The 14,563-nt window shown below is 38.0% G+C and overlaps 1 protein-coding gene across 5 annotated transcripts in view; it reads left to right on the top strand.

The window, feature by feature from the left end:
- The window catches only part of TTC8 (tetratricopeptide repeat domain 8), a 57,997-nt gene that overhangs the window by 28,585 nt on the left and 14,849 nt on the right, over positions 1-14,563 (top strand). For all 5 annotated transcript variants that reach the window (XM_080809170.1, XM_080809173.1, XM_080809174.1 and 2 more), the window contains 3 exons: positions 4,055-4,140; positions 8,320-8,407; positions 10,976-11,086. In XM_080809170.1, coding sequence (XP_080665296.1) covers positions 4,055-4,140; positions 8,320-8,407; positions 10,976-11,086 — 285 coding nt within the window. The remainder of the gene's footprint in view (positions 1-4,054; positions 4,141-8,319; positions 8,408-10,975; positions 11,087-14,563) is intronic.

The raw sequence follows: 14,563 nt of genomic DNA, 5'->3' as shown, positions 1-14,563 counted from the left end.
GAAATAAAAGCATTACAGGGTTGATATTGTATGAATTCTACAAATATTTATTAATGCCTACATGGTGCCAATAGCTTACATTACAATAGTAAATAAAAATCTACAGCTGGGGGTGCCTGGGTGGCTCAGTGGGTTAAAGTCTCTGCCTTCGGCTCAGGTCATGATCTCAGGGTCCTGGGATCGAGCCCCGCATCAGGCTCTCTGCTCGGCGGGGAGCCTGCTTCCCCCTCTCTCTCTGCCTGCCTCTGCCTACTTGTGATCTCTGTCTGACTTGTGATCTCTGTCTGTGAAATAAATAAATAAAATCTTTAAAAAAAAAAATCTACAGCTGATGGTACTAATGGAAATTTATCTAATTTCACTAGAATTTTATCCAGTTTTTTCCAAAATTTTTAATAATATTATAGTGACATTTCATTTGTAAGTTTAGCTACAACTTAGGGGCAGTAATAAATTAAAATGCTTGTAATTGCATGCTGCTTGTTATTTTCATCTGCTTACTCTCAATACACGTATTTTATGGAACATGAAACTAAGCAATTTTTTTTTTACTTAGTAAAAAGCACAAATTGTTCGTTCCTCTGTTTTCCTTTTATTCATCAATTTATCAATTGAATTATTGCTTGATTGGGTTATTCTTCAAACAAGGAACTATTGAATGCCTGCATACTGGTGCTGTGATGCATGTGAGCGGTATCGAGTAGGACAGATGCCCTGTATCTGTTTTTTTACTCTGTTATGGGCTCATCACATTATAGTTCTGTTATGGATCAGCTTGTTCCATTAAGATGTCACTTTAGATTTTTACCACTAATGTTATTTTTTCAATGGGGGAAGGATTTAGGAAATGAGCAGAAAGCAAGCATTTGTGCATTTTTATACCTTTTTTTTTCCCAAACTATGTTTTACACTATAGCTGGAAAGAGAGGAGAGAAATTGGTTTTTTAATACCCTTAAGAAATCAGAGGTACTTTTATATTAGTTACTCTGGGTGGCCTCCAAATTTCTTTCTCAATAAACTATTTCACACAGATACAGAGAATATAATATAGACAAATAGGGAGGATACTGTGAAGTTGTACTTAAATGTTAAGAAAGAATGAAATTGATCTTCCATGGAAAACTATCCTCCTGTCTTTCCGTTCTTAATGCTTTTTCCATTTGTGTGGGCAGTACTGACAAAACTAAGTGCCATGTGGGTTGATGATTCTGTATTTCTCTATAGACAAATCTGGAGGATAGTGTACGTAACTACAGAGAATGTTATGAAGTGATAGGCGATAAGTAAAGTTGATTTATGGAAAACTCTGTTTCTGCCTTTGAGTCCTTACTAACCCTCTTCCCTCCTCGCTTGTGCCTTTTGGGGTGATATTGGCACTACTGGCAAAATTAAAGTGGCACGTGGGCTGATTCTGGAATCTTTATTTCCATATGCTCTTTAATTTCATCATCCTAAAGTTGTTGCAACTCAAACAATAGCTAAAGGATGGCTGGTTTTTAAAAAAAATATTAGTGGTTGGAGCACTGTTCACTCAGAAATACACTGGGACACTTGGTTGGGCATATTCACAAACATCATGTAGTCTAGATCTGCCAAGTCCCCTCTCCTTACGGACTTTTATAAACTTACGGCTTTTATAGGACATTCTAGACCTTCATTAATATCTAGATATCAGATTGATTAAATTATTCAAAGATTTTTAAATATTATGTAGTCATTTGTTTTTAAAAATTGGGAAAGGCTAAAGAAATATAGATCTGTCATTGCTTTAACATTTTAAAATGTTGGGGCGCCTGGGTGGCTCAGTGGGTTAAGCCGCTGCCTTCGGCTCGGGTCATGATCTCAGGGTCCTGGGATCGAGTCCCATATCGGGCTCTCTGCTCAGCAGGAAGCCTGCTTCCCTCCCTCTCTCTCTTTGCCTGCCTCTCTGCTTACTTGTGATCTCTCTCTGTCAAATAAATAAAATAAATCTTTAAAAAAAAAAAAAAAAAAAAAAAAGAACATTTTAAAATGTTAATAGCTTTTCATTATGAATCTTATTACTATGACAGTTTATTTGACTTTTATTTTCAATAAAAGTCAGAAATAAGGAATAGAATTAATTCAATCAATATATCATTCCCGAGTGCCTTTTAATGCTATGGTGAGTGCTGTGAAGTGTGTAAGCCTGACAATTCACAGACCTGTACCCCTGGGGCAAATAATACATTATATGTTAATAAAAAATAGAAAAAAATAGCATAGAAACATATCAGAACAACAGAGACATGTAAGAAGGAGTACCTTTCCTCAGGGAGCTTAAGGCCCATTTGAAATGGTCACAAATAGTTTTGTCTAGTGAATCCTCAGTGTATATATGATGAATGATCACTAAAATATATATATTTTTTTACAATTTTTATTCTATATCAACAGTTCATGTTAATTTCCTTAATCGGTTCAGCACAAACATGAGACATCTAACATAGGAAGACTTGTCTTAGAACCATCAGCAAACTCAGCAGCCTGTAGTAAGTGCTAAACCTAACCTTGGGAAATTGGAATATGTGACAAATTTAGAGTGACATATTTTTCTGAAAAACTAGAAGGTCTGTTATATTAAACATGAGAGTGAATATGATCTATCTGCTGGAAGAGTTCTTTGTAAAGATTAAGTTAAAATTAATATGTTCAGATATTTACAATGGAGTCCTCAATTGAGCTGACCAAAAATACGGTTTTTGAGTATTTTCAGAGATAATGCTAATGAAAGTTACACTTTTTCCCCGCATTTTTTGGCTTCCACTTTTATTTCTGGCTTGGGGAAAAAGGAAAATAAGCATATGAAAGTTGTGTGGCTTGTTTTAAATTCCCATAGCTTTCCAATAGAGGTGTTGATTTTTTCAGGTCCATTAGAACCTCAGTGTGGTGATATCATCCCTTTATAAAGAGCTTGCATATTTAAAGTCTCCCCTGGAGCAAGAAAAGATGGGGAAACACAAAGAAAAGTTATTAATTCTGCAGTAGGAACTCATCTGGCTTACATTTCAGGAAAGAGTTCATATTAAGACATGGACAGTAATATGGGATATATTCTGAGCTATAGAACTGAAATCTGAGAGTTACTTTAACTGTTGGCTAGCACGGTAATACTAACACTGGCTAAAGAATAAGAGCTTTCCAACCTTGAGAGAACAAATAATAAATATAATAAAACATGAGAATTCTCTTTTAACTAATAACCTGAGTTTTAATTCACCAGATCTTCATCTGAGCTTCAAATTTGTGTAAAGATAGACTTGCTTTCCTTTTTGTCCAAAAGGTTTCCACTTCTTCTGTATAAAATCCTAAGTCCCTTTTAGTCATCTCATGTCTGATCTTGAATAAACACTAGAAGGAACAAACTAGAAGACATGAGAGGGAAAGGGATAAACACATGTAAAATAAGAAAGCAGCTCAGAAGATCTGTTTCAGTCTGCAGCAAAGGTGAGTCTGACCCTCAGCATCACTAGATGTGAGCTGGGGTCAGAATGATAGAACGGTTGTCATGGAAGATGACGGATATCCAAGTGCCCTTGCCCCTTTGGCGCTTCATGATGCTGTTTTCCAGACCTCCTCCTCTCTGCTTAGTTGCTCTTTCTCTATTTCTCTACATCTGTCTTCAAGTGGGGCCTGCAGTTGGACCTGGCTGACATACCGAAGGCTCGGCTGCCGCTGAGTTTAGAGGCGCTTTGACCCATTGGATGGTAGATAAAGGGTGGGGAGAGCATACAACTTAGGGGATTTTTTAATAGCCTTTTTGTGCTCTGTATATTAAAACTGTATTCTAATATATTGTACATCTGCTTTTCTTTGATCAGTTTTTACTATTCATCTGCTGCCAGCCCTCCAGTCTGGAACTGATTATTTAGGGAAAATTGGTGGAGCCATCTGGAAACATGAGCAACTTGAGTTTCTGTCTGATTTCTAATGCATGTTTTGATTGATGCTAATTATATGGTTTATTTCATTATTTATTGTTTCTGTTCATTGTTCAAAAAGAAAGTCCTAATCCAAAATGAATTGTTTTCAAAGGCTTTGGACTTGGCTGCCCTTTCCACAGAGCACTCTCAGTACAAGGACTGGTGGTGGAAAGTGCAGATTGGAAAATGTTACTACAGGTAAAATTTTGATTATTTGTGAAGGGCTTAGACAGGTGGCACATTTTAGAGTCTCAACTCTGATCCTTATTTTTTTGTGGGTTGATTTCCTCAGGAAGAAATGAGAACTATGTCTTTGACTTAGGTGTGAAAGCATTTAAGCATGGTAGCACTAAGAACTTATACCTTTGGAATAACAAAATGGTAGTGCTGGGCAGAGGAAACTCTGAGACCATCAGATCCAACACCCCTTTTCAGGTGAGGAAGCTGAGGCCAGAGAAAGCCTGTGATTTGCATCAGGAACTCCTTAGTAAAAGACTAGTTAGTAACAGACCTGTTAGAACTGTCTGGTGATTCCCATTCCTCTTCTCTTGCTCACAAATCTTTTTATGTTCCTTGATGCCTCACATCTGTAAAGTGCTTCACAGTTTAGAGCTTGCTTGTCCACATGTCACATTATCTCACTTAAATCTCACAGCAGCTGGAGATTATTGCTATTATCATTAGCTCTTTGTCCAGATGAGAAGAATTGAGCTTCAGAAAGATAAAGTGACTTGTCCAAATTCACACAGCCTGTAATTCTTGTAGAACAAGAATTTGAGCTCAGCTTTCTGACTCCAGTTCTCTTATTACTTGTATAATTCCAGTGTTTAGGATCTGAATATTCTTACATTAATTCAGTTAATGTTTAAACACACTTTTTTGGGGGAGGGGGAGAGTGTGCACACAAATGGGGGTGGGGCAGAGGGTGAGACTCTTCAAGCAAACTTCCTGCTGAGCATGGAGCCCCACACAGGGCTTGATCGCATGATGCTGAGATCATGACCTGAGCTGAAATCAAAAGTCAGACGCCTAACTGAGTCACCCAGGTGCCCCTACACACATTTTTAAGCAAATTAATTGAAAGGTCAGAAAAGTTGTAATTAATTTTATGAATATTATACAGCAGCTAGTAAATGAGAACTAAAACTTGTTGCCTGGTATTGGAGCATTTGAAATGGGCAATTACTGTATTTTACAAATATAAATACATTGTTTGGTATTCAAAACAAGGTAGACCAGTTACTGTGAGCATCCTTTAGTACTTACGAACTTTACTTACCAAACACCGTGAGGAAAAGGAAATATATAAATGAAATAAAAAGGATGCTTATTCTTTTTTGGTTGAAATTAAGACTACTTTCCACTTAGATAATTTACATAAAACTTAAGTGTTTTTTCTGCTACTAGACTGAAGAAGTATTTTCTACTAAAAGGTAATTTTATAGCATTATACCATTAAATTTTTATGAATGTAATTTCTGAAAGCAAGCTTGAAATCTTGAGCTTCTAAACAAAACCTTAAGAAATCTTTAATAATTAAAGAAAAGCACAATTTGGATTCCTTCTGCCATCTGTACAAGATGGCATTTAAATGAGTTTACCTTGCCATATTAATCCCAGTTCTCCTCTGTCCCTTAACAGCCTCTCATCTTTAGTATGTGCTCAGCACTCCTGACTCACTAAGATATTTAACGAGCCAGGCACAGGGGTTACAAATATTTATTAGATAGCCCTTCCTTCAAAGGATTTACTGTCCAGTGGGGGAGAGAGGACAGTAAACAGTGATAAGCATGGCCCCCACTGTGATAGCAAGCCCAGGAAGCTCAGAGAAAGAGCTCCTAACTTGGGCTGGAGAGGTCAAGGATGGATTACCAGAGGATGGAGCCCCAGTTGACTTTAGTCGCTTTGTTCCTGACCGGTAAATTCTGCCGGATGGTCTACAGTAGCTCCCCTACCACTGGATTCCCACTCCAGTGCCTAAATTCTGATTTTTAGTTTGTTTGAATTGTGCCATTAGCTTCTTACCTTGGTTTTCTGCCCCCATTTTCTTGCTCCCCCAATCCTTCTTATATACTACCGTCAGCATAACTTGTGGAAAAAACAGCTCTTGTTGGATTCTTTGGCTAATCTCCATGAGCTCTAGGATGAAGTCTGCATTTTAAGTTTAGCATGTCTGATCTGGTCCTGGTCCATGCTTGCCCCCTCACTCCCTTCTCCCGTTACTTATCGTGTCCTCCTTTCCAGTTAAACCAAACAACTCATTCCTCTTCCATGCTGTGCACTCTGCTGTGTGCCTGTGCTGATATTTTGCTTCCATCTAAGGTGTCCCCCCACCCCACCCCTCCCCACCCTGTCCAGCTCTCAAAATCGTGCCTGTCACTTCCTCCCTGAAACTATCTTGGCTCAATCCTCCTCTGTGCTCTCAACATACCTTTTTTTTTCTCTTATTGGCCATAATATGATTCCGTTTATTTGTGAACATGTTTTGTTCCATTCTTATTTGTGCCTTTAGTGCATGGTTTTAATCTTCATTTTTGCATCATGAAATGTGCATACAGTTGGTGCTTGACAATATTTACTGAATTAAATTGGAGAGCAAAGGTTGGCAGTTGGTGGGTTTATCTTGGGACTTTGACTCTCTGCTATTGACCTGTATTCATGAACTTGACTGATATTTTCCTTATTCCTAGACTTTATACATTGCCCACTTAATTTCCTTTGCAGAAAAACCCATGTGGTTATTCCTTTTTGTTAGTATGAGAAGAAGTTATCTCTTGAGGCTGCAGTAATTAAACAAATGCATATGACCCATCCTTCCTTTCTTTGGTTCCCAGCGTAGCTAAATGGCTTTGATTGCTTTTTTTTTTTTATTTATCTTTCCATCACTATTGTTTAAAAAAAATCTTTGTTTTCATATTCTTGTTTTATATATGTATCTTACAGGATTATATTATAATCTTTTTTTTTTTTAAGATTTTATATATTTATTTGACAGAGAGAGGCACAGCGAGAGAGGGAACACCAGCAGGGTGAGTGGGAGAGGGAGAAGCAGGCTTCTTGTTGAGCAGGGAGCCTGATAATGGGCTCGATCCCAGGACCCTGGGATCATGACCCAAGCTGAAGGCAGATGCTTTAACAACTGAGCCACCGAGGGGCCCCTATAATCCCTTTTAAATCATTTTTGGGAAGAGACGGCATATTAGATAGAAATGTACGTACTCTCCTGGATAATTAAGTGTGGCTGAACTTTAGCCACATGCTTAAGATTTGAATGCTCAGTTGAAGCTTTCTATAGAACTATGCTGTATTTCAGAACTTGAGAGCTCTTTGGTAACATTTTGTGAATATTCCTGGTAAAAGTTGTGGGAACCTTGAAGAGGTGGGGCTTCTGCCATCTCACACATTCTAACTTTAGGGCAGTTTTGGGGGGTCCCTTTTAACCTCCTCAATCCCATATCTTCCAACAGCTGTTTGGGTGTAGCCATACCAGTGCTCAACTTAGACAACCTGGGTAGAAGGTCAGAGCTCTTCTGTCAAGGCTCTGAATGAAAGCAGCTCAATGGAACATCCCATGAAACAATTATTCACAGAATGAAAGCATCATAAAGTGCCTAAGCAGTTCTTGGCTGACTAGGGAGGAGTCGTTAGGAGAAAGCCCAACAGATCTAGAGCAGGCTCAAGTGTGCTTTAATGATTGAGCTTTAATGCTCTAATGACTGATTCAGTAGTAATAAAATGTTCCTTGGGCAGAAAAATGGGGCTGATATCAGGACTAACTATTATCGTTAGACAAGGAACAAATCTCACATTTGTAGACTAGGACAATCTGTATCAGATATGAAGATAAAAAAGGAAAAGAAAATGTTTCTAGAATCATTAAACGGTGTAACTGTATCACTCAAGAAGCAATTACTACTTACATCAAAACAGTTTAAAAGGGGCTTTAAAAATGGGCTTTTGTCTCAGAGTAGACCATGTTTTCAAAGAAACGCCATCCTTAAGTTCTTCTAATAAAATGGAGACCCAGCGCATTTACTCGGGTCACTTGCTGTCCAGCTGACTATGAGCTCTTTGGGTGGTAAAATGATGCGCTTTGGCTGCAGGCAGCTGTTAGTCCTGCTGTGTCCAGGCCGTGGACAGACTTGTTACGCACCACTGGAGGGTTATGTGGACAGTGAATGTGGGAAATGGGCACCTTTGTGCTCAACTATCTACATATAAGGCTGATAATAATTTGTGTGTGTTACATTACCTTTTTCGGTACACGCTTACTCTTAGAAATGTGATTTGTCTCTATTTATATCCTGTGTGTGTGAATAAGTGCTGTAGCATTTATTTTTAAGTTGAATGTCTCATTTTTAAAATGGCTGTTCTTAGGTTAGGAATGTATCGTGAAGCAGAAAAACAGTTTAAATCAGCCCTGAAGCAGCAGGAAATGGTAGATACATTTCTCTACTTGGCAAAAGTAAGTAAGTATTCTTAACTGGAGTGAAATCTGTCTTCTCAAAATAAATGTTCAAATTCTGGCCAATGTATACGGAGAGTTGCCAGTTTCTTCAGGAATTGTTGGCAAGTTAATGTGCTCAGAATTATTTTTCTTTATAGCAAGTGGAAAAGTGAGAACATATGGAGGGTAACTGTCTCAGGAGAAATTGATTGCCATGAAAAATAAGAAAACCCCTTTGAAAGATTGCCCATTAGAGCAGAAGAAACTGCCACAGGCTTATTCCCACCCCTGTGGGTAACGGGCCCCCGAGAGGTCTTCTTTTTACAGCATGCCTGTCTCCCACCGCAGCAGACTGCAGAGAACCAGAATTGTTTTCATGGAGGTCCTAGGCTTCTTGGCTCCTCCATAATGACAAAGACAGTACCTCGCCTTGATTGAACACCTGTTCAGGAGGAGGTATTCTGTCCAGTCTGTCCCACCCACAGGTGAATTTAAGCTTCATAGTCACCCCCGCAACGTAGGTTTTAACATTTCCTTTGTATTCTCATGACCCTGGATACTTAAAGAGGCGAAACAGGATTTTCAGGGTCACCTGGCTGTTCAGAACCAACACTCCCAATGCCCCCTATGGCCCCCTCACAGCCACCCCCCAGAATTTTCGGTCCTAGGAAAAAGTGACTTCTGGGCCCTCGCCAGGGCTATTTGAAACATTTGATGAAGTGGTGGTTAGGACATCATCTTGCTGTATCTTGAAGAATTTTTTTTTTATTTTTTATCTATTTATTTATTAAAGATTTTATTTATTTATTTGACAGAGATCACAAGTAGGCAGAGAGGCAGGCAGAGAGAGGAGGGAAGCAGGCTCCCTGCTGAGCAGAGTCCCATGCAGAGCTCCATCCCAGGACCCTGAGATCATGACCTGAGCTGAAGGCAGAGGCTTAACCCACTGAGCCACTCAGGCGCCCCTACAAATTTTTTTTTTTTATTAAAAAGTATGTGAAAGGAGGTTGAAAAGAAGAGCTATCAAAGGAAGTGCCACTACTTCCTAAGTATGGTTTTAAGAATTTGCATACTAAAAAGAAACAGAATGAAGGTACACTCTGTAAACTTACGGTGCTAAATAATTTTGTTTACTATAGTTTTCAGAGATGTTTGAAACTAAGTCCACCTTCTGTACATTATATATGAAACCTAAAATTCTTAAAGAAGTTTCTAAGCATCACGGTGACTTTGAAACTTTTCAGATACCTTGAAATTAAAACTCAGGTCACGCTCTTTAACTCATCTTTTTAACTGATAATCACTTGCCAGGTGGTTAAAAAATGTGCTTTTTAACTCTTGTTGAATACATGGTTTGACATATTTTTCCATGAATTGATTTGCTTAAATCTATTACTGCCTATGTGACTGTATAAAAGTAAAATTTACTTCTTTTCTTTAATATATGAAAAATAATTGCTATGAAATAGAGATCAGTCTGATTTAGGAACAATATTATTTCTGAAAATACTAGATTGTTAATTTTTTTAAAAATGTTTTATATTACTTGATATATTATTTGTTGTATTTAAAAAAGCAGTTCAATAGTGTATAAAGTAAAAGTTGAAATATTTTCATCCATACCTCTCCCTTTAATCTCATACTTTAGCACTAAACACTACAATCAGTTTTTCTGTGGTTCCATCTGGGCCGCCTTCAAAACACAGTCTATTTGGAAAGAAATAGAGGATCCGAGATCATGAAGAAAAAATGCCTTACTCTTATGTTTCCATGCCTGAAACTGTAATTCCCTGTTTTTTTTTAAAGATTTTATTTTTATTTATTTGACAGACAGATCACAAGTAGGCAGAGAGGCAGGCAGAGAGAGAGGAGGAAGCAGGCTCCCCGCTGAGCAGAGAGCCCATGCGTGGCTCGATCCCAGGACCCTGGGATCATGACCTGAGCCGAAGGCAGAGGCTTTAACCCACTGAGCCACCCAGGCACCCCTGTAATTCCCTATTTTAGAAATTCCTACAGAATATAGGATTTATTTGTGCTAATGTCCTAATTGCTAATTAAGTGGAAGCCATTAAGGGCTACCTTTCTCAGCTCCCTGACCCCATTCCTCACAAATCTGTTCCTCCTCTATTTCCGAGCGCCCTTGTCCAAAACCACCTTCTCCACAGGCTTTCCACTGCTGCTCTTTCTCACATCTTCTTGCTCCTTGGTCCTCCCCTCTTTCTCCTGTGTCTCCAACTTCCATCTCATAATTGGTTCCTTTGTACCCACTTATAGACATACTCCCGTCTGTTCTATCCTAAAAAAAATTTTCCCTCGTCCCTCTCTTATTGAGTTACTGCTTGGTCTCTGAGGTAATAGCAAGTCTGTCATGAGTGTTTATTGAAGGAATAAATGAATGGATGTTTCCTATATGATGTGAAGATAAAACTATAACATCACTATTGAAAAATAATCCGTGTTTCTGAAAAGATTTTACTTGTAATATCTAGGAGACAATCTGTTAATGAGCAATAATTATAAACTTGTCATAACAAATACTGTTATTTTAAGAACCAGTACTTTTATTGAAATATGTCTTGGTTTTAGGTTTATGTCTCATTGGATCAACCAGTGACGGCTTTAAATCTTTTCAAACAAGGCTTAGATAAGTTTCCAGGAGAAGTAACCTTACTTTGTGGAATTGCCAGGATCTATGAGGTAAGGTTTATATTATTCAAAAAGTTGATGTGAAATTGAGGTTATATGATACTTAAGTTAAGCTCATAGGCCCTTGGGATCCTAGGAAGGAGAACAGTTTGTAAAATTATGATTACTGACCTGTGTTTTACTAACAGAGTAAGAGGTTTTAGTGTATGCATTTCGTCAAACTGTTTTTATTATGATGTATTTCAAACATACAGAAGAGTAAGGCGTGTGGTATGAGATAGGGATTTCAGTGAGTTTCCCACTATAGACAGCTGTTTGTCCAGCATATCTATTTGATCCTTCTCCCAAGGTCTGTAATGTCAAATATCAACTTTTTTCCATATATGGTCAATATGATTTGGGGGCTTTCTGTTCTTTTGGTCTGTTTGTCTATCCTTGTACCATATTATACTGTCTTAATTATTGCAGCCTCACATCCTAGTTGGTATGGTTCTTCATCTTTATCAGGAATGTTTTATCTATTTTGGACTTATTCTTACAAATTTTAGAATCATGTCACATTCCACGGAAAGCCCCATTGAGATACCTTCCCACTGCCCAATTACTATAGCTTTACAGTAAGTAATTCTTGATCTCAAGTTGGACAAATTCTACCTCCTGCCCTCCGTCACAGCTGGTTATTTTTGGCCCTTTGCTCTTCCATATTGATTTTAGGATTGACTTATCATGAACCATTAAAAATCAAAACAATGCCTACAAGCATAGTGATTGGAATTGCATTGAATATATGACTGATGGGGGTGAGTGGCTGCCCTTCTTCACACTCTCCATCATGGTAAAATTCTCCATTTATTTAGGTCTTCTGTTCTTCATTGAACGTTTTGTAATTATCTCCATGAAGATGTTATATTGGGGATTCCCCAGTCTGCCCTGAGTTTCAGTGATTTATTAGAAGGACTCAGGACTCAGCATTCAGTGGTACTCACGACTAAGATTTATACCAAAAGCCTATAAAGCAAACTCAATAAAGGGAAAAGGCATGTGGGTCAAAGTTCAGAGGAAATCAGGCATACAAGCTTCTAGAAGTTGTCCCTTAGTGGAATCACACAGGACACACTTTATTCTTCCAACAAGTTGTGACAACATGTGTGAAGAACTGTCTGTAAGGAAAACTCATGAGAGACTTGGTACTCAAGGGGACTTCTGGGCGTTGGTCACATGGGCACCTTCTGCCTACCATGTACCAAAATACCAGACTTCCAGACATAAAGCAGGTGTTCCTATACCATATCAGGTTTATGCACCATACTCTTTGTACAACAAGTTTTCGTGTATGAGCCCCTCTTGTCATTTGAGGGAAGTTTTATATCAATATAGAGAACCCACCAAGTTCTCATATGCCCAGGGAGCAACCTTATAAGCAGGCCTTTCTAAGAACAGTAGTTTCAGGCCTGTTACACTCTTTCCTGCAGAGATCCATCCCTAGGTATAACAATGGATGGAATCCTTTTTTTCTATTGTATGCTCTATTTGACTATTTCTGGTAACTAGGAATACATTAATTATTTTTAAAGTTCATTTGATACTAGAAAACAGGCCTAATACTGGCATGCCTGGGTGGCTCAGTCGGTTAAGCATCTGCCTTCAGCTCAGGTCATGATCCTGGGATCCTGGGATGAGTCCCACATTGGGCTCCCTGCTTAGTGGGAAGTCTGCTTGTCCTTCTCCTTCTGCCCCTCTCCCCTGCTCCTGTTCTCTCTCTTTCAAATAAATACATTTTAAAAATCTTTTAAAAAATAGGCCCAATACCCTTTTAACATTTTAATACGTTATCCAAAAATTTTCTTAGCTTTTCTAAGTCAATAAAAGTCATCATCTGCAAACACAGCTTCATCTCTTCATCTCAATTATTTTGCCACTTAATAAATAAAATGTTATTGCTTAGGACTTCCCATACAATACTGACAAGCATCTCTGTTCTCTCTTACATTCCTTCAAATTCTAGGTACAATGTTGTAAAATTATTTTGTTAGGTAAAGAGCGGAAGATATTAATAGTTGCTATAACTGGATAATAGTATATGAATGACTTTTATTTTTCATACTTTTGGTATTTTCCAGATTTTCTCTCATGAGCATGTATTACTTTTAAAATGAAAAGCAAATTTTATTTTTAAATTGTCTGGAAATACTGTTTCCCCTTTTGAAATATAATTCTGATAAACACAGAAGGAAAAGGCTGTGATCATTCAATAAAAATAAAATGCTATATTTGTATCTCTGTATCTGTCCTTGTGTGACCCTAAATTGAGCACGAACAAAATTTTGATCAAGAAGCTTAAGAAATATAATTGTGGTGTTCATACAGAGCGGTGACTGCCTCAATATGATCAGAGTTCTCTGACCTTTAAGCTCCGCCTTCTGCCCATTTCAGTCCTTCTGCCCTTCTTTTCAGGCAGGAAGTACTGGCAGAAAGAGCTAGAAATCTAGGGAATCTTTGATGGTTGCTAGTTGGAAGAATTCCTGCCAACCCTCTGTTACATAGTCACCATTGCTCTGGCTGGGACAGGGAGCAGACCCTTGACCAGCTCCCTTCATCCTTCCTGCGCTCAGGATCTGACCAGGCCTTGAAGGTTGTAAGTCTACAGGGAAGCTTTGGGGAGAAAAGTAGAATTAGAATTGACTCTCAAAGTGGAGAAGAAAGCATTCAAGTTGTGGGGACGATATATCATCCACAGAAAGCATGATCAAGGACTAAACGCAAATTTAAAGTAGTGAGAACTGAACCTAACAGTTAATTTCCCTTGTGCCAAAGTTTACCATATAAAGACAGATTTCCAGTGTATTCTTTTTCTGTGACAATGATTTTGGAGTTAATTAGTAAAGTTAGCATTGCAGCCTACCCTACATATGCCTTTGGGGGTTTTGTATGTACATCAGACTTTTCCCTGGAGGGATCCTCTTCCTTTATGTTCTTTTTTATTTACCACATTCATTTTGATCTTGTATCTTTTCAGTGTTTTCCTATTTTAAAACGAACATGTTGTACTGCCTAGTGTTCATTCACTTATTGTTTAAAATGATTTATTCTTGCTAAATTTATTTGGTTGTGGTTTTAATTGTTCTTGAGGAATTCTGTTTATCCATTCAAAAGGCAGGTCTCTGGACTATCCTTTGTTGAAGATATTTGAAATTGGAAATGTTACCCTAGGAGATATTATTCTAGTGTCCTTGAAGTTTTCTGTGTGTAAAAATAACTTTAGGAGTGGTTGAAAAGGGCAACCTATCCTCCGCCTACTGAATCAGATGTCTTGGAAGGCAGGACTCAGGCAATTATTTGTATGTTTGAGCTCACTAGGTGTTCCTGATGTATAACAGAGTTTGAGAACCACTGCATCATTCACCTCAAGTTATTTGCCATTTTACTTTAAATAACTTAAATCAAGTTATAGTATTTTGTGAATTTGTTCCAAAATAACCACTATCAACATCACTTAAATGATACTATGGTTATTTATATACTTGATAT

Source organism: Martes martes, assembly GCF_963455335.1.
Source record: "Martes martes genome assembly, chromosome: 7".
Taxonomy (NCBI): Eukaryota; Metazoa; Chordata; class Mammalia; order Carnivora; family Mustelidae; genus Martes; species Martes martes.
Note: the sequence above shows the minus strand (reverse complement) of the source record. Positions and strands in the feature narration are given on the sequence as shown.